The 27,250-nt window shown below is 33.1% G+C and overlaps 1 protein-coding gene and 1 non-coding gene across 2 annotated transcripts; both read right to left on the bottom strand.

The window, feature by feature from the left end:
- On the bottom strand, positions 1-25,626 carry LOC124371870 (RING finger protein 10-like; the record flags this gene model as incomplete). Its single annotated transcript, XM_046830236.1, is given in 15 exon segments — positions 1-118; positions 121-183; positions 185-255; positions 2,013-2,025; positions 2,027-2,142; positions 2,669-2,768; positions 5,063-5,158; positions 5,280-5,414; positions 7,550-7,740; positions 10,687-10,691; positions 12,286-12,470; positions 13,818-13,908; positions 14,841-15,043; positions 17,231-17,397; positions 25,251-25,626. Coding segments are annotated over 15 exon segments (1,642 nt in total), but the record flags the coding sequence as incomplete, so codon positions are not given.
- LOC124371871 lies at positions 10,850-10,978 on the bottom strand. Its single transcript, XR_006923284.1, has one exon. It is a non-coding gene; the product is annotated as a small nucleolar RNA SNORA36 family (small nucleolar RNA).
- Positions 25,627-27,250: the final 1,624 nt, after the last annotated feature.

Raw genomic sequence — 27,250 nt, 5'->3', positions numbered from 1 at the left:
CTGCAAAAGCACTGAAGGTCTCCTCGGTTATGACAGGGGGCCGCAGCTCTATTTCGGCCACCTCGAACTGAGCGGTGACAGGCAAATGCTGTAGGTATCTCAACCTGCGCCTCAACGTCCACTGTCATGCTGCCTGCCTTCCTTCTCCACGATGACGCCTGTCAAGGTCGCTGGACTCTCCTCGCAGACTGCCGTACGTCATCTCCAGCATCTGCACGTTCACTGCATGCAAGTAGATCTGCTGTCCGTCACATGCTGCAATCAACCAAGTTTAGACACAATCGGTTCACATAATAACGTACAAGCAGTGGAGTGAACAAAGAAACTAAAGGTGCATATGGTAGAGGAGGAACAAAGGCAGTACCATTCTCAGCACTATGATGTAGATACTAGTTGAGTACTTGAAATATATAAACCCCATTTGTAATTAACTTCTGTGTGAATATTCCTCAGTTTCTTTAGTCACCTCACAGCCAATCTAAGTACTCACCAAGATCCAAGCAAAGGTTGGTTCTGAAGAATGGAACTGATGAGAATTAAAAAAAGAAATTAATGAATACATGGATGAATATCAATCATATTGTGTTGCATCTTTAAACAATGACACTACTTTATAAAATTAGGCATTCTTTCCCTCCCATCAATGTATGTTTTTTCTACACTAATGTACATTAAGAAAACCTCTATGGCTTTCCAACATATAACTGATATTTCATGGCTATGAAACAAGGAATAGGCATAATATTGTTACAAAAAGATATAATTACTCTAGCACTCAAAACAGCTTTATATATCAATGCATTAAGTTATTATTCAATGCATTACCTAGTGACGTCAAAGGCATGTCCCTAAACAGGTTTTAAAATTGCTATTAAGTTATGGTTGACTGAAAGATGCTTGTATAGTGTAAGTGAGTACTTTGACATATAGGGTAACTTTCAACCTGGTTTTCGGTCCTCTGGCATCTCTGTATTTTTTAAATTTTTAGTTAATTTTAAACCTAGAACTGTTAAATTGTAATTTTAAATTAGGCCTAGTTTTATTGAACAAAATATTCACCATTTTGACAATGTCTTACAAAATGACCAAAGACTTTTAATCTTTAATATAGTAAATAAAAACATGTATTTAAGGGTTGATGTATTTTTAAAAATGTATTTGTATTTAATAATTATACGTTTAGTGTGGATTGTTGTTATCCTTTAACTGTTGGCGTTGTTATACACTTTGTGTTCTGACAATAAATGATTGATTGATTGATTGACTTTTAATAAAATTGAACCCTTCCTCAACCTATAACCCTGAAGTCCAATTGCATTCACCTGCTTTGCTATACGTAATTAAAGCATAGCTAAAATCCTGGGAGTTCATACAAGCAAAACCTAGGCCAAGAAATGATTGTTTTTTAGACAATATAGTTATTCTCCCATACTTTAAATTGACAATCTCATAAGGTTGATAAATTCAGATAATGTATAGATTTGAGAGCTCTTGATTTTCTAATATCTTTAGGGCTGAGGAAAATACGCCCCTAGGAATTCTTTCCTATTTTCAAACAAGGCAGGACAGTTTAGCCATATATGTTCAGCTGATTCTTCTGCTACTCCGCAGAGTGTGCATTCATCAGTCTTGCTTAGACCCACCTTCATCAGATGTTTCCTCAGGAGATAATAACCCTCTCAACATCCCTAATATTAATTGTATATATCCTCCTTACTTTGTTTCTAAAGAGAGCTGACCACCCTTTCACATTTAAGTGAGGTATTATTATCTCCCAAGCACATGCCATTAGCTACCAATTACGTTTGTGCACATTTCAACTTTCCTTTTTTTAAAGTTTGGATATTCGTCTTTACTTTCACAGCTGCCACTCTTATAAGTTTTAGATACCAATTTCCTGATCGATCTACACAAAAACATTCATACTAAAGAATGCGATACTCTCATCCCATAATGAATTAATAATTAACAACTTTGTCACAGTTATTTGAAAGAAAAACACAGTAAAGAACCTTGGTAGAAGTTAGAAGTTCTTGGATTGTGTAGGTGGCTGATGGGCGTGAAAAACTTCCAGGTCTTCAGGTGTGATGGCTGTTAGAGATGGGTCTTCTCCTTCACTGCTCAAGCTCTCATAGCGAGTTTCTGCGGCAAAACGCATTTTCAGTCAGTTACAATCTCAGAATTTGCATTTTGTAAATAGCAATTACATAGAGAGGAAGTTCAGTATAGAGTCTTAGTGTGCTTTTGGGTTTTTACAATGCTGATGGAAATTTTGGCAATACCGCTTTGTACTGTAGTTTATTAAATTATTGTTTTCTACCTCAATTTATAACTGGGTCCACAATTAAAAAGATTTTAACTCCAAGCATGTTAAAAGATTTTCTGGTAAAAATAAAAAAAATGTATTTATTCATAGAATAAATTATAAGGCTCAACAATCAAGAAAAGGGTTTCACAAATCCTCTGTGACTTCTTTCAAGATCAATGTCAATGGTGAATTTGTACTCATACGTTTATTGCTCTAAAAGCAATATTATAGAAAAATACTCTAATATCTACTTTTGTAGCTTTTAGATGGTGTAGGACAAATTCTAATTTTCCCCCCAAACCCATGTTGAAATACAAGGAATTTCGCACTATCCACAGATCTAACCACACCCACAATAACCTGACCTGTTTGTTGTTGGTCGAGACAGTTTCACCCTTGTCCTCTGAGTTGATGTTGTCCACAGGAATGTTGTGTCGAAAGCCGACTCATACACAATAGCCTGAAACATAAATGAAGGAAATAGCAAATACAAAAATGCAAACCGAAAAAATTAAATATTCAATTTTTAAATACTATCCATGTTTATTTCACAATATTTCCTCTCATGAATGAATTACAATTTGATCAACATCCACACAACTTTGTTGCTTCCTCTCCACATAGTATAAGTCAAATAGTAATGATCAAATCCAGACATTTTTGAATCTGATTCTGAATCTTAAAGAAATTTGATCCCCAAATTCTCAAAATTTGAGTCTTACCCAATTTCAGTTTCTATACCCAAAATTTGAAGAAAAATTCATAATCAAACCCAATTTTGATACTCTTACACCACTGGATATTGTATAACAAAAAAAAGTCTTGAGTAATTCCGTTTAGGACAGTGTTGCAGGGTGTTCCACACTCCCCTTACTACTCCCTTACCTCATCTTTGTGTATATCCCTTACTTTCTACCTTTAGTGGATAGTCTTAAAACGGGCTTTCAGAATATATAAATTTTATTTACAAAAAAATCAAGGACATTTATTAAAATTGCTTGTACAATATTTTTTAACCCTTAAAGCGCCAAACAGTTTCAGCTAAACTCTGGATTAGCGCTCATTTATTATAAAAAATTAAAATTAGATTTCTCAACGATAATTTTAATTTCTTTTTTTAGGTAACAAAATAAAACAGGAAACTGCAAAAAAAATATATTCTATCGTATTTATTGCCCAAAATACACATGATTTACTATGTAGCGTTCCAGCTCCTTTATAAATTTTTACCCAATGCTTACTGTTTTACTGTTTCCTTTTATTATTATGTATATCAATGATGACATTGCGTGCTTATATGTACTAGAATAGAACTAGAAAATAAGTATATTACATATTTAATACAAAGTTATAATAAAAAATTAAATTTACATGCCAAAAAATTTGAAAACCAAATATTTTCCAAATTCTTAGTCCTCTAACGGGTGTCATTTTTCTTATTACAAAATAGTTTTCAGATGTTTATAGAAGTAAATAAAAGATTGTAACACTTATTGGAGTAAAAACAAGCCTAAATATAAATAATAAAAATAAATGTAGAATTTCGGAACAAGAGCCGAAATACATAATTATAAATATAAGGAGTAAAAATATTTCTACGAGGAAAAAAGACTTTTATCGCCATTCAAAAGACTGTTTATTTCAAAAGTTTTATAAATATATAACTTTCATAAAAAAGATGATCATATAACACATAAAACTACACAGTAGTTTACCGATCAACTATTCGCACTGCTTCAACAGGATATGAAGAAGGACACAAGAGCTGCCCGGCGCGCGGCGAGGCAGTGACGTACGCATAAATGCGCTTGCGGCGTTGAGCAATACTACCAAACTGCCAGCTGTTCAACAAAAACCGGTTCAGTATCGATCGATAAACACAAAGATTGTCACGTGATGTGGCACAGCCCCGCTACACTACTGTAACATACACCCCTCACAGTCTAGCGGACAAACTCTGAACTAACAGTGCAAAATAGTAAAATCAAGTATATTGCGCTTCTACGCGCTTTACGGCGTTCAGAGCAAAGTCGATCCTCGCGCGCATATGCGCTTACTGCAACCCTTATATTAAGGGTTAACTTAAACGTTTTATAATATTTTAAACCAAACCTAGATATATGAATGATACAAAAATAAGATATAAACACACACGCATTATTTTATAGAAGGGATATTTATAACAGTAAACAAATTTATGCTGTAAGCAAACGTAAGACTGTCAGTTTATTTACCATTGAACACCTAATTAAGCAGACGCACAACATTAGTATAGAAAATATGAACAAGATAAATATCATTAACAAGTCTACAATAATTTGTTGGTAATTCGGTTAACTATAACTCATTTTTCATACACTAAATAGAAGAAAAACATGTTTTAGCGTTCATTAATTTACATACTGGTGATCAGCTGCTACCTAAATCATGGTTACAACACATGAGAACCATGCAATAGTTTTTGTTGCAAAGGAAACGGTGAATGATCATTGTTAACAATCAACAATAACCAACTATATGTAAAAAAAAACTTGTAAGCACAAAGCAGCGATGAGGGTACTATATATGGAAACATGAGAATAACACATCCCATTAACTTGACAACACAATTAAAAACTGTAGGTTTATTTATCAAATTTTAAAAAAAGCGCAAGGTCATTGTAATGTATAATGGAGACAGTCATATAAATAGAGTTGCATAAAAAAATACTACACAAAATTAATAAACGTAAAGGTGTGTAGTATGTACTCCACGCTTTCATCAGGTGAGGAAGACAATACATTTGCATTGGTAGCTTCTTCATTTTCCGTCACCTCTTCCATAGGCTTTTCCTCCACAATTTCTTTAATCTGTAACAATATTGCCTCATTTCAGTGGTCTGGTACAAAATTTTGAAATTATTATTAGAAAAGTTATTTACTATCACTTTTTAAACCAAGGAAATTTCGTAAATGATTGTGAGGTTATTACCTTCTGATCGATATTCAACCTTCGTTCTTCGCACAACTCCAAGGCTTGTTCAACAAAACACAGCTCTGGGCAGCCTTCGTTTACACTTTTCTCCACTTTCAGCTCCTTCACTTCCTGCTCTATCATTGCAAGTACCTGAAAAACACAACAAGTGATGCTAGTTTTAGTTGCAAACTTATGTCCATAGAATAATTTGAACAAGAGCTCTAAAATTTTCCTGGAGCCCACATAGGTTTTTTTAACCCTCCATCAGGCGCTCACGGAGGTTTCCTCCAGGTTTAGCGAATAATGGATATCATAGTCGTTTAAAAACTGTTTTTTATTTGTTTAAATATTCATACGGATTTAATTACAATGTAATATATTCATTTTTAGAAGTTAAATAAAAATTACTCTCTTATGTAATGAATTTTCCAAATAAGAAATTCAAAATCTTAAAAAATGTTATTGTATAGTAACACCATGATTTATTTTAAGGAATAATGCAATTAATTGTAAACACGTTTAACCTACTGTAATAATATATTGAAATTAACTTAGTTTTTAACTTCTTACAAAAACAACTTACTTCAATTTTTGAGTTATTATACAATGTAATGCCAATTATTACTCTGAAATAAAAATTTATTCTTTACTAAAAATTTTTTGTTTTAATACTACACAAAGCTTGAAAACATTTTCCTTCTGGTTATTATAACGACAATGTTCACCCCATAAAACCGTACTGAAATGTTCGCTAGCACACTGGTATTGTACTGACAAGTCTCTCCGTCTTCATTCTCCATTTCAAAAAATTCAAATAAAATATATTGTAAAACTTAAAAAGAAACCATCACAGGTCACACATTTAGGCGCACACGGATTATTACTCCATAAAAACTAAACACAATAAGGCGCTCACGGGAGATTTCGTCCAAGCACTACAAACACAACATCGGGCGCTCACGGAGGAATCATCCAGTCTTCGGCACGGGAAGTAGACGTCATACTGACAGATTTTGACAAAGATAAGTGGGAGGCGATTGTTTCGCTTCCCCGAAAGATGCTCGTGAAGTACACTGCGGGAAACAACTGCCAACATCAGAAAAGTAGTACTATTTTTAATAATAAAAAAATACACGGAGGAAAACTCCGTTTAGCGCCCGATGTAGGGTTAACCAGTTATAACAAATTTACGAGGTACCAACTTTTTTGACTATGTTATTAAAATTCCAACGGTACTTATTTTAATGAAATCCGTCAATGCATAAGCGAGCTCAACCACTTTAATGATACTCTTGTAAAAACCAGGAGCAACAAACAACTGATAACTTTCAAACAACTGATAACTTTCAACTAACACGTTTGGTGCTACCGACTTGTGCAAGCATATCTTTACAGTGATTATGCTCATTTATGCATTGATGGATTTCAACAAAAAAAGTACCGTAGGAATTATTATAAAAATTACAAAGTACTTGGTATCTTTTAAAATTTTTATAACCTATGTAAAACAGCTGATACCTATCAAAAAAACAAAATGTTTGCTGCTCACTGCTGGTGTAAGCGTACCTTAAAAGTGATCATGCTCTCTTACACATTGACGGATTCCGTTGAAACGAATACAGTTACCAATTGTAATAAAATTGTCCAAAAAGTTTGAGTCTAGTACATTTTTTAATAACGACTGGTTTTTTTTGTTATTTGACTTAAAAAATTTTCAACAGTTGCCGTTTTGTTAACGACAATTTTTTTTTTTTTTCAATTTCCTCTTACCTATTCAAATTTATATACCAAATTTAGTTTCTTTAGCTGTACAAGATTTAAAGATATTAATTTTTAAATTAAAAATACAAAATGGGGGCTAGCGAATACACGAAGTAGAAATTGGAAAACAATTGTTCTTCATTTTAGCTTAGAATCAAATACAGAATTTGAAAATACACAGCCAGCCCAACCTTTTTGTTACAACCTGTATGTTGGTTCCGGGTTTTTGTGCATTTTGGGAAACTTTACATAGCTGTTAAGTTTAAAAACCGTTTGAAAAAATTGGGGAGGAGAATTGGCAATTTTTCTTATCCATCTGAGAACTACCTTTATACCACATTTCATCAAATTCTAAGGTGGTCATGTTTATCTCCTATGTTGATTTGAATCACAAGTGTCCCATATGTTTGATTTGATATGGACACTTCCGGACCAAACACCACTAAATCACCCCTGTACCTCCACTCCACTTTCTAAAGTGCTCTCTTATATGGAAAAAATATAACATTTTCACATATTTGTACCTCAGCTCTATCAGCAATCAGCAGCTTGGCGAATGCTGTGTCCAGTTGAGTCTCACTGACAGCCAGCACTGGTTTGTGTTGAGTGCGCACCTCCAGCTGTGAGACTGGACACACCATCAATGAACCTCTCTCGCGCACCATCAGCTGGAACGTGATCAACTGCCCCACACTGTAACCTCTCTTGCCATCCACTTTTCACACACTGCCAACATGACATATTCATAAAAATATGCACGGGGCAATAATTTCCCTTTGAAAATAGAACCGTGTTTACGCTTAGTTTATGGAATTCCATTTCTTACTGTTCATTTCAATAGGTATTTATATCTATACAGTACAGTGAAGTATAAAATGACAAGCCAAATTTTAACCCATTAACCCTTCAACGCGTTATTTTTTTTTTCATGGTCATACTCCCTCCTGCGTTGATTTTTCTGGCGGTTTTTCAGAGATTTTGTGTTTTATAAATAATATAAGCAAATTACCCAAGTTTATAATTATTTTATTATACTTCTATGTTGTTAGCGTTTAAAATTAGCCAAATTAAACAAAATTAACCTACTTTAGGTTAATTTCCCTAAAAGCTAGCTAACCTACAAACCATCCCCAACTCATGTTTAATAAAACACAACAAATTGTTCCTGTCAAAACGGGATTTCCTTCTTCAAAACAATATAGTTAGCTTGTAAAACTAATAATAATAACTAAACAAAGGAACGTAAAACACACAAAAATATGTCAGTTGAACATAACCATCACACTAACAATGACTGTAAACAACAACAAACGTAAGCTGACAAACGATCGGCTGCACGGCAATGACGTCGTCTTGAATGCAGCTGATTTCTCAGATATTTTTTCTAAAGATCGATTTTTCGAGATATCGACTCAATTAATTGAAAGTTTGAATCTTCTCCTTTCGATTGGTATACATTTTTCATTGAAAACATTCGATAGTCGTCTGTTACAGCTACAAAAATAACCGACTACTCCATGACGTACTCAGTACGGCAAAACGCGATCTCAAGTAAAAGTGTCATGACGTACCTAGTACGGCACAAAACGCGTTGAAGGGTTAACCACTTATCAAGGTACCGTCTCATGACGGCCGACGCGGTACCCAAAACACCGATCACAAGATGGTACCATAATGGTGACATACGTTATCAAATATTCGTTTTAAACATTAGTATGGGCTCAAATAATCAAGTTTATGTATTCAAACTAAACAAAAGAACATATACTATACATATAAATATGTATTAACCCCAGAAAAAGAATGTGAAGCAAGGTATAATTTTTACTATACCCTTGCACCTATTTCGTATTGCTAGGATTTGTGTAAGGAGAACAGAAATGATGCATTTTACAAAAATCTACGTAAGATTGGAAAAAAATTAGGATAAATCAATGAAATAAAATTTTCCACTTAAAGAATTAAATTTCCAATAAAATTAACACCAAAAATCATAAATTATAACTGTGCTTTGTACTAAAAATATTTCTTGCTTTCAAAATTTACAAAAAAATAAAATAAAACTAAAAAAACCTTAAATACTAGTGCTTATAAATTGCAGTATATTATAACATGTTACATTAGCTAAAAAAACAATGGCTCAGTCAACTAAATAGCAATAAAATTGAATATTTTTCTGAAAGTTTTACTAAACCCTTGCATTTTTTGTATATTTAATTGGATTCAAACAAGAGGTTGGGCGCAAGAATATTGAGTGGCTAATGGGTTAAGAGTAAAGTACCCAATGAGAGTACAGAATTACCGATAGTATACAATATAAGTAAATGTTAATGCCGATGTAATACATGTTTATTAATTATTCAATCTAATTCTAGAACTGCCTATTGTATATTATGTCCATTTTTTTCAAAATAAATTTATTATTATATACTCATATTACGTTTTCTTATTTTATCCAGAGGTCTAGAACACTATGTCTGAAAATAATAACAGCAAACTACTCATTTTTCAAAAAACACCAAGTCCGCTTTTATTCGGAGATAAACAACACAATGTGGACTTGAGGCGATTTAACTGTGTAATATAGTTACTAAAAAGCACTACTCTGGACATAGTGGTGTACACTTCTGTGCAACCTGGTGGATATTTAATGAACTATGTTACAGTAAACATGGATGTAGCAAATGAAACTTACAAAATATATTGTTCTTGTTTCACCACTTTTAAAAAACTAATTAAGTTAATTAGTTTTCATAAAAAACTGATGATGCTTATGTTCCAAAGCTTAATTATTGTACAGTTTTATTACAACTGCACATACTCAACACTTTGGATATTTTGTTAATGCCTTAATGATATAACAACTTCTTTGAAATCTGTGTTTTAAGAGAATACCCAGTTTTGAAAAAGGTCAAATATAAGTTTTTGTTGACTTTGTCCACTGTTTACAAGTTAGGAGGATCTTATATACGAAACAGACCTATTGCAATTTTTACTCATTGAAGCACCTTGAGAAATTTGCTATGTAACTTAATTGAACGTGTCATGACCCCCAGAGCCACAACCACTCCCTGTTCTAAAGTATATATATACATATTTGTACAAACCAATTGATATAACATGGATTGTAGAGAGATAATGTCCCACCAAAAGCTCAAACAAGTTGAAAATTTATATAAAGATTGACCTAATAAACATCTCATTTACAAGTTAGATATTTATTTTTAAAATGCACTTAACATAAATATTTCAATCCAATTTGGTGGCCACTCAAATTTTTAACAAATTTACAACTTTTTTATTTATAGGAGTACAAAAAAAGGCAAAACACATTTTGGGATGCACATAAAACTTCCACTTTGATAATGATTAAAAGATTTAAAATTAAAATATTTTAAAAACAAGGGAAGTAAACAAATAAATTGTTAGAAATGGTAGAATTTTAAAACAACTGGAATATATTTTCAAAAAATGTGGCTCTTGTGAGATTTCCAATAACTAAAAGCACTTGACAAAACAAATGCTTATTACATAAGGCTAGTAAAAAACAATAGTTAATATTGAAATGTTAAAAGAAAACATGATCCATTGCAGATCAAACTCTCAAGTGTTTGTAAACTTTGAACCCAGATAAACACTTCAGAGATAAATACCTATTTACTCTTTCTGTGTCACCAATTTGAACTTTACTTTAAAATAAAACTCAGAGGGTTGAGTAAAAATTTGGACATGTTGTAGTTATTCACTTCAGGTTACAAGGTCACTCCAACAATTCAAGACAAATTGGTACACAAACAACAGTTGCTATTCTACTTGATGCTATTTATTGTATCATGTACTTCAATGAAGCACCACATGTATGCGGCTATTCATTAATGAATCCATGATTTTAATATGCCAAAGTTTAATTATTGCACAGATGAATGCATCTGTACATACTCAACACTTTGGCTTAATATAAACATACAGTATCAGAAAACATACTTTTATGAATAATTAAGAGAAAATAATTACATTAAGGTTATACAAAAATTACATTAAAAACTTAGTACAACTACATACTACGAATTATACACAAGGTCTGTAACTCATAATGTGTAGATCACACATTTCAACTGATAATGTGCAGATCACACATTTCAACTGATAATGTGCAGATCATACATTTCAACTGATAATGTGCAGATCACACATTTCAACTGATAATGTGCAGATCACACATTTCAACTGATAATGTGCAGATCACACATTTCAACTGATAATGTGTAGATCACACATTTCAACTGATAATGTGTAGATCACACATTTCAACTCATAATGTGCAGATTACACATTTCAACTCATAATGTGCAGATCACACATTTCAACTCATAATGTGTAGATCACACATTTCAACTCATAATGTGCAGATCACACATTTCAACTCATAATGTGCAGATCACACATTTCAACTGATAATGTGCAGATCACACATTTCAACTGATAATGTGTAGATCACACATTTCAACTCATAATGTGTAGATCACACATTTCAACTCATAATGTGCAGATCACACATTTTAACTGATAATGTGCAGATCACGAATTTTAATTCATAATGTGTAGATCACATACTTCAACTGATAATGTGCATATCATAAATTTCAATTCATAATGTGTAGATCACATACTTCAACTGATAATGTGCATATCATAAATTTCAATTCATAATGTGTGGGACACATCATATATTTCAACTCATAATGTGTAGGTCACACATTCCAACTCTATGTGGAGATCATATCTTCAACTCCTAATGTTTAGATCTCTTATTTCAACTCACAATGTGCATATAAAATATTTTTATAATTTAAAGTTTAACAAAATCTGCCCTTTTTACATGTAAAGATTGCCAGGGTATTTTTAATTCCTTGCAATGCAGTATTGCCATATAGACCATTACAAGAAACAAAATTATTGATACATACAAACAATGAAATTTCATAATCAAAACTCAGTCCTTGGTCAGAATGCTCATTCCAGACAACATCAACAGAATAGACAGAAAATACTGGATTCAGTGAGTTCTCTTGACAGAAAGCAACGATTTCACAAACTTCGTAATGATCTTGTAAGTTGAAAAAGCATAGCAAACATGCATGAAGACAATGGAAGGTTGGAGAAAAAGATGAAAAGCTAGCGAAATAACACATGGAGAAAAGGATGAGACTAAAAACTGTTAGACATTCTGCATTTTAAATCTGAGACAGTCTGGACTTACCTCTTGAGATGCTGCTTGTGTATGGCCTCGAAGCAGATGGGACACTTGTGCCAGGTCTTGTCGGACAGGGCCAGATAGTGTAGGATGCAGGGGTAGCAGTAGATGTGGCCGCACCTGGTCATCTTGGCAGCTACCGGAGTGCTCAAGCAGATCGGGCAGTGGACTGGCTCTACACTTGGTACTCTCTGTTAACATTTCAAATCTTTCATTTTTATTAGAAAATACGATGGTACACGAAAGTGTTCTAATGTTAGTGTAAAGTTAAATCATTTTAAATATGAATTTAATGGGATTAAATCAATGAGCATTTCTATAAACTAGAAATATGGTTTTATTACTACATGTATTTCAATATACATCGACCAACTGACAATGTATCTCCATTTGTACTCTGTTTTAAGCATTTTGAATAATGAATTTTTTTTTTTTTAAAAGGAGAAGCCGATCCCCTTTTAAGCCTTATTCTGCCCGTCCTCATGGGCCACTGGCCTGTGCGAGGATCTTATCAAACAGAATAAGGGGGAGAGTCGATACAGTACAAGGTCAATGATACTGATAAAAAGTGCAAGGGTCACAGACAGGATTCGAACCTGCGCTATCTCTAACTCAGACTCAAAGTCCGACGTCTTAGACCGCTCGGCCATCGGCACTCCCATGAATGAATTCTTGTTTAAAATGTTACATTTTACATAAAAGTATGTTCTAACAACAATTCCACAAAACAGAACCCAATGTTGACTTACAACATTTATCAAATAATAGTCCTCAATTAACGCTGATTTTCATTCCTGATTGAAAATATTAGATATATAATATGTACATAATAGTATACACGTAACATTGTGTATTACTAATAATTTTCTTTTCTGTTAGGAAAGTACATGTATACAATTTGGAAAAATAAAGAGAACAAACAATTACAAACTCAGTGCTACCATGGCGCACAATGAAGCACTGTGGGTCAGAGGTCTGTGGTGCACGAACTTTCGGTACGAGACCACGATTTTTTCGGTACACAAGGTCGGTTTGGTACAGTAAAAAAGATGAAGAGAGAAACAGAGACTTTAATTTGAACCTTTTAACTTTGTTTATCTTTCGAGAAAAAAGAAAAACTACCATGATATTTCAGAGGAATTTGAAGAGGTTCAGGGAAATTGATATCTTTTTAAAACTACAAATCATATCCTCTACATTCTATTTCATAGAAATAGTAATAGAAAATTATAAAATGTATCCAGAATATATTTCATTTCCATAATTTTTTTCATACACATCTGACAGCAGAAACATGACAAAAGGGGAAATACCCATCTCTTTTCTACAAACACTGCTAAAAAATTAACAAACTGAAACTTAATATGATTCTAAAGAATAGGTTACACTATGGAAGCTATCATAAAATACTATGGAAGTTATAATAAAAATTAATTACACTTTTCAAACAAAATGGGATTCTAAAAAATAGGTTTGGCTATGGAAGATATAAAACTTTTCTAAAAAAAAGGATTGGAATCCCATAAGGGTTTACTTACAATTTGTTCAATAAAATCCCAATCGACCAAATGGTCTGGGTCTGCCAAATATGGAGTGTAATCAGCATTTGCTCTCACAACGAATTGGCAGCTGAAACAAACAAACATGACAATTTAACAGTTCTCCATTTGGCAACATAACGTAACTTAACTTGAAAATTCAATTCAATGTAATTAAAAAAACTATAAATATGCATATTAATATACCAGTAATCGTCCTGAACTACGTTTTTTATACTGCACACAATTTAAAATATGGACAATCATTACTTCATTAACAATCATATGTACAATCGTTACAATGTTACATGGAGTGTGTACCAGGAGGAAGATTTGGACGTTCACATATCAAAAACCATTGTTGGCGAAATACTGTCCTAGGATTTGGTTTGAAACAAATGGTTACAAAATTCATCCCGAAATTGCTCACCATAAATCATACGGAGCGGTGTTTTTGTGCAAGACTTGTACGAAGCCATGACCACCAGTCTTGATTACTGGCTGTTCCCAAAATTGGAATCTCTGCTCAAAGGAACCAGATTTCAAACAGCTGAAGGGGTCAAACCGAACGAGACAACAGAGCTAATGATGTGAACTCAAAGGCAGACTTAGTAACTTTTTTTTCTCAAGTGCAACACCTGTACAATGGAGAGTGTTTTGAAGGAGATTGAGTTTAGTTGTGATCAAAATATTTAATACTTACTGGTAGCTTTAACAAAATCTGGCCGTTATTTCTTCTCCCAATAAACTGAAAATAAATCTACAGCCCATGGTAATAGTACAGCCCAAGTCTAATTACTTTAAGTGCTATAAGGGTTAAAAAATTATAATGAAAGTAAAAAATAATAAATTTACAAAACATGTTTTTCTGTTCTTTTGTGAGAAAAGTAATTTATAATGTAAGCTTTAGAAATATACATTAACAGGTACCCACTAAAACAAGTTTGTGCCAATTGTAGGGTTAAAGGAACATGATAATTTGTTGTTTGAAGCAGTATGGCAAAGAATATTGGTTGTACTTACTTGGCTTGCAAGAAATGTTCCTTGTTGTACTTGTGTTTTTGTGTGGACATGAGCCAACGGACTCCATACTGGTGGCTCGGCCGGGGACTGGGCCGAGCCGTCTCCCCTCTCGGAGCGTAGTGAAAGTTCAACAAGTGATTCAGATTCTGTTTCTTGCTGCCAGTCGAGTACAAAGAACCCAATTCTGCCTCACACTCTTCTACCTGCAACACAAAATGTTCAAAAAATAAAGAACTGAGGATATAAAACAATTTAAATTAGGTCACAACATTAGATGAGTCATTTTTCACATTAGTACAATTTTTCAGTTAAAGAAAATTTTAATTATGAAATTTTATTTTAAGGTTAAAAAAGGGAATGTTGAGTTTAGCTTCAGTTCACCTGACACCTGAGGTTGACAGATTCAAAGTTTTGTTACAAGTGTATGTTAAAACTGTTAATCATTATGTATCATAACATAATAAATTTAATGAATGCCTACTTTTAAATTTATTAATATAAGAAAACACAAGTAATTTTTTTACTGATTACACTGAAGTTCAAATAACTTTTCAATCAAAGTTGTCAGCTCTAATTAATGGAAAAAGTAGAGCAGAGTTACCAAGTTTTTATGACCATAATATTGATTTTTTGGCTGATAAAAGTTTTTGCCTGAAGATGGAATGGAGACTTGAGTAGTGGCAATGTCATCATGACAGAACATGGTAATTCTATGTTATTTCGCTGATCCAGGTAACCCACTTTCACTGTATATATATGTCCCAATTTATGTATTTATATGCATCCTAACGCTTATTAGTTTGTAACATCCCCTTAATGGTACAACAAATACTGTACAACTCCTTTTATCTTGCTCAAATATGCTTATCCAAATAACTCATCATCATCAGACATTTCTGTTATCACGGGTCGTCGTACACAGCCTTTTCCACTTTTGTCTGTCATTCCAGGTCTCCTCTTCCTCCACCTGCATTTTCTGTATTCCCCCTTTTCTCTATGTCTTTCCACACTTGGTCCTCCCATCTTCCTCTCGGTCTTCTTCCTCTTTCCTCCTTCTCCAGTGCTATTCTAGGCATTCTATTATCTCCCATCCTCTTCACATGCCCCATCCACTGTATTCTTCTTCTTTCCATTGTCTCTTGCAGTGAAACTACCTTCAATCTTTCTCTGGTTATTTCGTTCCTTATTCTATCTCTTCTTGTAGTCTTCTCTATCCCTCTTAAAAATCTCATTTCTGCAGCTTGCAATCTGCTTAAATCATTTTTAGTCCACGTCCACGTCTCTGCTCCAAATAACTACTAATGGTAAATTAACCAAGCATAATTCTTTTCCAGTGTTCCAAATTGGAGTTGCTAATGATGCTGATGTTCACTGTAGCACTGTGACCAAAACTGTACATTGTGTACTGAATAAAATAATAGACAAGTTTCCGTCCAGTTTAGATGAGATGAACGAAACTGCTCCTATATGGCAAACCCATTTTTGTTTGCCTAAAGTTGTGGGAGACTTACACTGTACTCACATTGAAATAATTAGAACTTCTATGTTTAAGATAAGTATATAAACCGGAAGGGTTGTCCTAGCATAAATGTACAATATACATGCGATGGATCACAAAGGATTACAAGTGTTTTTGTGGAAGAGTCAAAGGTTCTACACAATGCAAGTATTTGGAAGAGGAGTGAGGTAAAAGGTATTTTATCACATTAAGACGATGATTATTGTATATTAGGGGATTCGGGCTATGGGATTTGTCCTTGGGTTATGACTCATTATTCTCAACCGATACAAGAATATGAGATATTTTAACTTAGTCTATAAAAAAAGAACATTGAACGTGTATTTTGACAGATGAAAAGACAATTTCCAATAATTGGAAACTGTGTTTGAGTAGCATTAGAAAATGTACCAATAGTAATTATTTCTAGCTCGGTACTCCATAATGTGATGGAACATTTTAATGACTAGCTAGATATTGAAAATCAAGAAGAAAATGAGCATATTGGCATTGAAGAATATGTCACAATACAGGAAATTACTGCCATAAAACTATGAGAAGAGCAACAACAAATGAAGCACTGTACACGTGCGCTTTTACTTAGAATACACACCACGCACTTAAGGAAAATACTAGGGGTTAGTTCTAACCTCTTAGAATATCCTATTGCAGTCCAGATGGGCCTTAGAATACACTAGTTAACCATTGTAAATTCTTATTCACTTTGTTTTCAGAAAGTGCTAAACTATCTACTAAATAAAATGTTCAAATTTTATTCACCTTGCCCATTGTAAAAGAATTAAGAATCTGCGATTTGATGTGCAAATTGGCCTACTTTTTAATAAGCATTTATAGATCTATAATTAACACATTATAAGTTGGATTTAATCACCTGGGCACTCTCCTTTCCACCTCCATAAAGCTGACCGCGAGGTCGAGGTCTCTTATCCATTGTCTTTCCTTTTTGGGGAGCTGGTTTTCGATTCTGGTCTGATCGGTACCCATTGCTGTTGGCTGGTTCCCTGCGCCGCGATGTCTTGCTGAACTGTTTGGAGACATCTGCAAAATATCACTTCTTAAGACCTATTTGAAGGTTAAAAACTTAATTTGAGTATAATTTACAGATTTAACCAGAAATGCAGTTTGCACTGCTGATTGTAAAATGTCTTGGAAATACAAAAATTGTGTTTGAAAAATAACCCTGAAAGGATCTATAAGAAATTCTAAAATGTGCTTTGACTTCGTAGGTTTTACAGGGTGCACTTATAAATCTCATAAAACATCTTATACGCACTATATGTATAAAGAGATATTATATCACTGTTTTTCTTGTTAAAAATAGATAATGAAACCAACTCCTTAAGTTAAATAAAAATTAAAATATTTATTTTGCAGCATACATTGTAACTATTATTTGACATGTGAAAAAATATTAATAAAATTCGACCTAGCCTATTCACATGAAAAACTAATGTTATTTTAAAAATACAAAATAGCTAAATTGTAAAAAAGAATTCTATGAAGCACAAAAATATATACTTAATGTTATGGGGTATGAAAAGAAAAGATGATTGTTATGATTAAAAAGAAAATTGCAAAATTTGAAAATTTTACCATTTTCAATTACACAAAACAATGAGATAAGCTTAATAAAATTACTTTCATGCATGTTTATGTGTTTTTTAGGGCAGAGTACGATAAGCAGACCCGGGTTTTATATTGATTAGCATATTCATCGATCCTTAATATTCATGTATCGAATACGAGTCTATTATCATATCAACATATCTATAGTCATAACCACAATCATATTTGAAATTAAAATAGTTAACCCTTCCCACGCGGCTAACGCCTATAGACGCGGAACTGCCGATGCTTTAAACACGGATAACGTCTACAAACGCAAAAGCTTTACTTTTGAAATGGCGAAGAATTAGTTGTTAAAACTTCCGTAAGAGAGCAGATCGATGTTCCTTTCGACTGTCGGGACTATAAAAAACGCTTTGTCACCGTTGGTGGACTTTTTAACGGTATCTACTCGGGTTGAAAGCAATCGCCGCCATTTTTTGTATGGCCTGTGACGCGGCATACGCTTACAGACGCGTTCGTTTCATTCAGCTGTTTAACTACGTGTGTGTTGGTCGTATGTTGGTTATATTGTTAAAAAAAGTGTTTTGAATCAGTCCGTTGTTATTCTTACAGTGTTTTAGTTTGTTTTTACTAACATTTAGTATAATTTTTTGTTATAATGGCTAATCCAAGTTTTGACGAATGAGCGCATTTTTGGTATATTGTGTAATATTTTTTTTCAATTATTTGTTTTGTATTTTATACCAGTTTCACCATACAAGTCCAGTTTATTTATTCTAAATAAATAAGGTTTATAAGTACAATATTTGTTTCATTTCCCTTGTAGGCTATCATATAAATAAGTTTTGTGTTGAATTTCACATTATTACATTTTAAAATCTTATACTGAACTTATTTATTTTATGTACTAACTAGCGGGCCCGGCGCGCTTTGCTGCGCATTTCAATAATTTTTTGCAAAAGTTGCCCGCGGCTTCGCACGCAATTTCCCGTTGAAAACAGTACACTATATTCACTTATTCTTTTTCTATCACATTCTAAACATTGCTGAGATAATTGATAGTCGTTCCATCGTGAGCCTCTTGGGCGTATTATGAAGGTATGTACCATATTCCTGCCTCTATCTAGCTGTTTACCCACGGCTTCGCACGCAAATCTTAAGAACCGAAGTCCTTATATTACTTAGTAAAATTTTTTTTTTTACTATAATAAATTTTAGATTAAATTAGTTATATCTCCGATGCCACGATTGAGCTTGCTTTGTTGTCTCGATCGAGAGAATATGTACACACGGAGTTTTGAGAACCATACTTCTGTCAAAAAAAACAACTAAGGTTGATTTTATAACATTCTTTATATTTGTAGCCAACGTAAGATAGTAATTATGATATCTGCATTGCTCTTCTGATCAAGCATGAGCATGGTTTATATTAAATAAATATTGCAGTTAAAGGTGAATTTTTACGTCAAATTTGAATTGTATTATCTGGATAGTAAAGTCTATGTTTAACAGTGATTGCAGAAACAGTTTAAACAAAATTTGTCGTTTCTCTTAAGCTTACTCTATGCTTTAAAACTATAAGTGTAATATATGTTTACAAAGAACAGCTGATTAAAAATTTGAAAAGACGTTAACATATGTTTGCTGCAATGCATTTCTTATGGGTATTTCTGTAACCAGTGGGGCGGAATCCTGAATCGGGAAAGGGATGGGCATAGCTTATAAACCTTCTCCGTGGAAAAATACATATACGTACAAATTTTCATCATGATTGGTCCAATAGTTCACGATTCCATAAAGGACAAACATACAAACATTCATTTTTATATATATAGATTATACAGGAACTTCAGTTACAATTTACTTATTATAAATAACCTGTATAAATGTAATGTAATCTGTCAAATAGTGTTCCTATGTACATTATCCTGCCATGCAGTTTATTCAAAATTTCAAATATTTTCGTGCGTATAAAATTCTCAAAAATATGTAATATTACATGTTTATTATTTTTTGTTATTAAGGTAATACCAAGGTATATGAAACAAAAATTAGCATTGGGAAATTTTTAAAAAAATATTTTTTTTATGTCTTAGCGTTTGACAGTAATTTAGATTAGCGCTTTAAGGGTTAATATAATACACATAGTAATATAATCTCATAAATAATAAATGAGCTATAACAATCAAACAAACAATTAGAACTGGAAATAGAAAAACATAAATAATGACGAAATAATAACAAAGACATTAATGACGAAATAATAACACAGACATTTATAACAGAAAATACTTAAATATGTGTTACTATTTATGTTTTCTTCTGAATAGCAATGATTAACCGCTTTCAAGAAGTTGTTGGAAGCATTATCTCTAGAAAACTGTACTACTCTTTTGTACAAATACTACATTAAGTAGGTCGTCTGATATGCCACTTTTAAAACTTTGTTTCACAGTCCTCAACAGCTTTCGGCTGTGTTAGTGCCCATAAAAGACAACATGTTTATTGTATGAAAAAATGTTTAAAGTTGGTACAAGTTAATTGTTATTCAAAAATTAGTTTCAGTTCATTATATCACTAGTTATAATTACGTAACATCATTTGTCAATATCAATATAAAAAACTGTATCCGCTTATCGTTTTCTACCAATATTTTTACCTTTTCATGAAGTTAGCTAATATTGAAAGTGTATAAATTTTGTACTTCTAAATTAACAACAAAACTAAAAAGAAAATAATAATATAAAAACTTTTATTTTAGACTCAACGAAATCAGTCACATCAAATTCCATTAATAATAGAACCGACTCAAGACTCGTGAGTCCTTTGTGTGTTCCCCTATTGCCAAAAGACTCATGGCAAGTCTTTTAAACGAAGTTTTTTAAAAATTTATTTATTCGCATCCAAATACAACTTAGCTTTTACAAGAAAATTCTTTAGGAAAAATTAAATTGTATATACTGTATTAAACTTTTATAGTGATGTGTATTTTTAGTGTTTTTATTCCCCATTAAACAAATATTGTATTTTTGTATATGTTATTCTTTATTTTTTCTAACATTCTCCAGTAACCCAGAGTTTCGTTATGCCGGATCGGCTGCAATTACGGCTAGTAAGACTTAACGAGATTGCACTGTAGCATATTTAGATAACCTAATCTAGACCTACAGTACTTACATCGTGTAATAACAAGTTGCACAATATCTAGATAAGTGGCCTCCAGATAATACCAAAGTACCAGATTTATCCATTAACTCATTGGCTTTTGATGTATAAATGTCTGCCACTGGTGATAGGCCTAATATTCTTATCAGTAAAATACAAATCTCAAGTATTGATCAATGTTACCAGGGTTAAACAATTTAGCACTCCTCCATTCCCCCTATAAGATGCGTTATCAAACAATTTATAGCTGCAGTATAATATGTAGCCTCCATCACAATTGAATCATGATTATTGATTATAAATATTGATACTATTAAATACCACATTTGACCTATAGATATTCATAATTTTTTATTTTATTTATTTTATTTAACTTCCAACGGTCAAAAGACCAATTTACAACGGGTTACAGTTTTACACAGTTTCTCAAGATGACATTAATTAATCATTGTCCGCTGTTTTTATTTCATTTATGTACCAAGTAGGTTAGTGACATCGGCAAGACTAATGGCAATAAACATGCAATTATTGTTTCAAAGTGTATTTAAAAATGTTAATACAAACATTTTAAAATTTTTTAAATGTTTACAAGATAATAATAATAGCTTGTAGTGAGGAGATGAAAACTATAATTAGAGGTGGAATTTAAATAATAGTGTTTCTGCAAATAAAAGTCAGAACAAACACATAGTTGCATAAAAGGCACTTGAGAGGACTTTTATTTAACATTCTTAATTTGGTATATGAATATACCGAACATCATGTACTATTTTAGTTGAAATCAAACAACTATGACTTAAAAATTAATGGATGTAGTTTTGATGGCATCAGTACTCGCAGAAAAGCCATTTCCAATTTGCTTAAGTAATGGTAAGTAAGTACTATACTGCTCAAAAATAGTGTAAATAAAATTTAGTTGTTTTATATAATCAGAAATAATAACATTTCTTTCATATATAAAAAAGTATAGCTTAACTACAATACAATTTTAAAGGCCTAAAACATAATTCAGTTTGACGATAAGCGGACCCGGTTTTTTTATACTCGAAGAATGTAATCATCAATACCTAATATTCGCATCTCAAATTCTAGACTATCAATCGATATAAAAGTATCTATAGTCCTCAATAACAATCATATATGTTTTAAATTAAAATATGGATTTAATATTTACAGTGATGAAACAAATTAATATAAGCAAAATTAGGAAAACTGAAGACGACCATATTTGCTCCTTTCACAGTTACAGTTGTTTCTTTCCCACAAATTTCACATGATGGATTTTTCTGTATGAGTCCAACATGTTGAAGCCACGTAAAACATGTCTTATCTTCCAAAGCAATGTCGTGTAGTTTTCTAAAATTGACTGCCATTTTTAATAATCAAATTATTATATGTAAAATTGAAATATTACCTTACGTGTATTATTTAAAAGTGTTTACAGCTGTTGATATAGATTATTTAAAAGTTATTTGTTCAAAATAAATTGATTATATCGGTATAGTTATGATTAAGTAATATCGTTTGCCAATTTCGATATAAAAAACCGGGACCCGCTTATCGTACCCTACCCAAGAGCCATTTCACAGGCCTCTTTTTGCTGAAAACCAGATTTTGACTGTATATAACTTGAATATATTTCAGTGCTTAACCCTCTCCCGTTCGCATTGTTTCCAGGCGCTAACGGTCCTTCTAACCTAAATTAATTCGCTCTCTGCCGGTTGCGCTCGGTAAAAATACGCGGCGCCTCAACTTACACACGTTCTGTCATTTTAATTAACTATAATTATATATATTCATTATTTTACTATATATTGGTTCAATGAAGTTGACTGTACGAGACCAGGGAGGGGGCACACAGACAGCTAGGCGCCGGTGGCGCGTGGTTGTTTTGTTGCACAGTTACTTGGTGAAGGTCATTGTCTGGCTCACCGTCACTGCCACTGTGATCACTCCGAACTACATCCTCAATGCCACCAACCACTTCACAAGGCTCTGTTACATCACTACATTTACTTGAATCGTCGCAATTACTACTAATACCGAGATCGATTTCACTGTCACGAAGTGTACGACTACAACCCGCCATTGTTTCCGCACAACTTATATAAATAGAAAAATAATGGAATAAATCTACTGTAAAAGTAAAGCGAATGGTCTCCTGATAGCAAACAACCCGTAGTAATTTAAAATATTGCTACTCAAGAGCAGCACTTATCGGCTCTAGTGGGTAAAGCAGTGCGTGCCGATCTGTGCCGTTTAAGCTGCAGTGGCTATGTGGTGGCCATGCCGATTCATGCCTTGCGAGCTGGAGAGGGTTAATTGCAGTTAAGGGAAATGAACACGATTTTTGACAGTTAGTAATGTGCATGAACCTGTAACAAAAGTAACAAATTTTTTTGTGCCTAGGTATAGGCTTAGTAAAACTGCTAACAACTTCCCTCGGTACTTTGGGATTATACCGACCACACCAGTATGAAGAACACAAAAATAGAAATTTATAGAAACAAACATGATAGAACGAAAAAACAACTCTTCAATTACAAAATTACAAACTTACAAGCATTTCCAGGTATTGTGATCGGTATTGTTGTCGCTGTTATCTTATCTTTCTCGAGAATCCTGATTACGGCAGGCCGCGCGGCATCACGTGATTTGCACGGTACATAATTGCCTTTCCATTTCAATTCAATTTATATTTCTGATTAGCCCCTCTAGAATTTGATATTTTACTGATAGGTACTATCTCGAGGGATGTTTTTCTTTCGTCGACATCAGCGCGGGGCAGCACCGAAGGTGCTGTCGAAGCCCGCGCTGATGGCCGGAGGCACTCGCATTTTGGGTGGCGGAATGTGATCAAGAATAAAAACAAGTTTTGAGTGTTTTTTTTAATAAAGAGTTTAGTTTGGTAAATGTTTGTTTTTGTTAAATTTTTGTGTTTGGAGAAATGTAGAGGTAAAACACGAAAGTACAACAAAGCGATGCACCAGCTGAACGGGCGGCGAGGCTCTGCAATCACGTTATCTATTAGACGCTCGACTTTGACCTCTGTCTGAGGATGGGGAGGGGTTTGCGAATAAGACAATTCCTGTTTTTATACTGACGAAATAGTCTTCTACGCTAATCTAGTAATCAGTAGAAGCAAAATGTTAAATAACGATTCATGTCTGGGTGTGGTCGGTATAATCCCAAAGTACCCTTCCCTCTTTCAGGAATGAAATATATTAACATGCTGCCACAGATAACAAGAATTTTACCTAAAAAATAGATGTTTGAAAGTTGTAAAAGTCTGGCTACTAGAAAACCCTTTTTACAGTATTCCAGAATTTTGTTAAGCAAATAACAGTGTTATTAGATTACTTTAATTTGTAAAGCCGTTCCACCTGTCTTAAGGTAGGCTTTCTATTTTATATGTGCATGGATTTTTATTGCATGGACTGACTGAAACCTGCATGGGTTGTTTAAACTAGGCAGACTAAATTATGACACAGCCTATTGTATTTTTATACCTAATAGGTTAATAAATCATTGTATCAAGCACATGTTAACTGTTTATAAATATAGTTTTTTTATTTAATGATGAGATTTAAAACCAGCATAACTAGGCCTATATTGTTATTTGACATACCTATTACTTGGTCCGACATTTTGTTTTTCAGTTTTTTAGATGGTCATGAATAACATAACTTGATTATGTTGATGGCCATTTTTTATAAAATAGAACAGAAGGATAATTTCATTTAAAATCAAGCAATAAAATAATACATTTTGAATGTTGACCTTTTGAGATTTTTAATTTTAGAATTAAAAAAGGAACTTGTTGGTTATTAAGAGCAGCCTTGGTGGGCTACCAGGACTAAACTGAGGCAAAATCAACTAGGCCATTGATGTTATTGAATAACAAGATTTAACAAAAATGAACCTAGGTTATATTTGTCCACACTTTACTCTTTTATCTAGGCCTAGATCCAATAAATTGAGTTTTATTTTATAACAAAAGTTTTACTGAAATCTAATTTCAAGGAAATTTATCGCTCTGATGAATTTGCGTTTTCAGTTTCATGGTACCTAGGCTAGATGATTCAGCACACTGCTGATTCTGAAGGACAGCCATCATAACAAAATTGTTGCACAATTAGTACCCCAAAATTTCTTACCTTTTTTGTTTTCAGTTCCAGTACCCTTGCTTGGGACTTGGACTGAACGATTGGAAGGTTTCTTGTCCATTGTTAACTCCTCTAACATCTACGAAAACTCTAGTGGAGAAAATCTCTCCGCATGGAGATGTGACGTTCAATTTCAGACCCGACATTTTTCAGCAGGCCATGATTACCAATACAAACAATAAAAACCACAAACGGTATAAATTAACACTTCAAATAGATAGAAAGGCTTTAAACACTTAAGACACGAAAAATTTAGAGAGCGTAAGCTCTCCCTTGTCGTCGAAAACGACGATATTACGAAAAGACGAAATCAGCTTCCGTCGCGTTAAAGGCGACGCCTAGGAATACAAAATGGCACCTCCTTCACAGAAATTTTTACAAAATTATAGTGACCACTGCTATCTTGATTCTCAACAACTAATCCATGTTCCTTCATAACATGCTATAACAAGTGCCTACAAAATATGCATAGTTTTCAAATCAAGCACATAGATTATCAAGTCTTAATTAAATATAATTTGCATACTAAATAAATATACCGTTTCAGTTTTCTTCAAATAAAATTGTTTTTTTTAAATGCAGAAACAGTGAAAATTTAGTTGCTTAAAAGGAATAACGATTTCGAAGAAGAATAATATGCTTAGAACTGAAAGTTTAACACAATAAACTATTTTACGTAAAAAAATAGCAATACACTGTTGAGAAGGAAACAATAATAAATATATGAATTTAAATGGGATATTGTAATGTAATAATGTAATGTAATAAATAAAGTGATAAAACAATAAATAATACGGTGAGAAAAAAAAAAATTGTAACGATAGAGTCATTGCACTGAAAGAGAGAAAACCCAAAAATAAAGAAAAAGCCTAATTAAGCGTCAAAAAAGCAATACCTAACGTGAAACATGGAATAGCAGAAAAGATGAGCCAAGAGAATGGAAATGAAGTCTACATAATGTGAGTATACTCTTGAAAGCAGCTCCAGATAAACTGAACATGTCCAGAGTTACGGGAATGTACTGAATGTGCTGAACTCTAAGCATGGAACTGTTTTGCCGCATAAAAAGAGGAAGTTACAACCTTAAAATTAGACAGGGATCAGCTGTGTAACGACCGATGCATTGAAATTTACTTTCTCTGTTAGGGCAGGGCAGTCAAGTTCGGTATTGCTTAGACGGTGAAGAAACGGTAGCTCTTGAATTCAACGTCTTGCACTGAATAAAGGTGTATTCAGAAGAGCAGAAACATCTTGTGTTAGAACCATACAAGACGAAACACCAGCCAGTCTCAAAAAGGTCTCTGTATCTTCTCCATATCTTCTATCAGGTAATGTTGATAAGGTGACTAGACAAAACTAAAGTGATCCAACGTGAATTAATGATGAATGTACGAGTCTTTAAAGAGTGAAGGTCATTAACAGCCTTATTGCATATTTTCGCATTCAGTTCCTGGTGAGATCAGCTGTAAAGGTTTCTTACATGATCTTTTGACAGATGTGCCTTTAAGAAGTGGATTTACTTTGGTAGAATATAAAGTTTCTAGTGTAGGCCTAAAGCAAACAGAATTTTGTCCCCTCCCCCCTAAACCAATCATAGTACCAATAGTTTTACTATAATGAACTGTTGCTAATAAATAAAGCATAGGACATAATTCAAGTTTTTAGTAGAAGAGACTCGCCATTATTTGAAGAATTTCTATTTGGAGCTATAATACAAGGTAAGAGTACGACACACCACATGTCAATTAATAGGCTTAGTTGAGTTTTTCTTGCAAACTTTCAAATCTATAGCTCATTTTATTTTTTAGATGACCTGCGGGTAGATAGAAGGACGGACAACCGCAAATAAATGTTTCCATCCCCTCTGGAAGGCAAAAGAGAAACAGTGTCAGCCTACTGAGTCCAAGCCTTAAATGGCGCTTAATTACATTGTAGGACATGCATCATCATAGAACACATTCCTGTGTAATATAAAAATAAAGTTTGAAACA

This window comes from Homalodisca vitripennis, unplaced genomic scaffold (assembly GCF_021130785.1).
Source record: "Homalodisca vitripennis isolate AUS2020 unplaced genomic scaffold, UT_GWSS_2.1 ScUCBcl_2197;HRSCAF=6711, whole genome shotgun sequence".
Classification (NCBI taxonomy): Eukaryota; Metazoa; Arthropoda; class Insecta; order Hemiptera; family Cicadellidae; genus Homalodisca; species Homalodisca vitripennis.
Note: the sequence above shows the minus strand (reverse complement) of the source record. Positions and strands in the feature narration are given on the sequence as shown.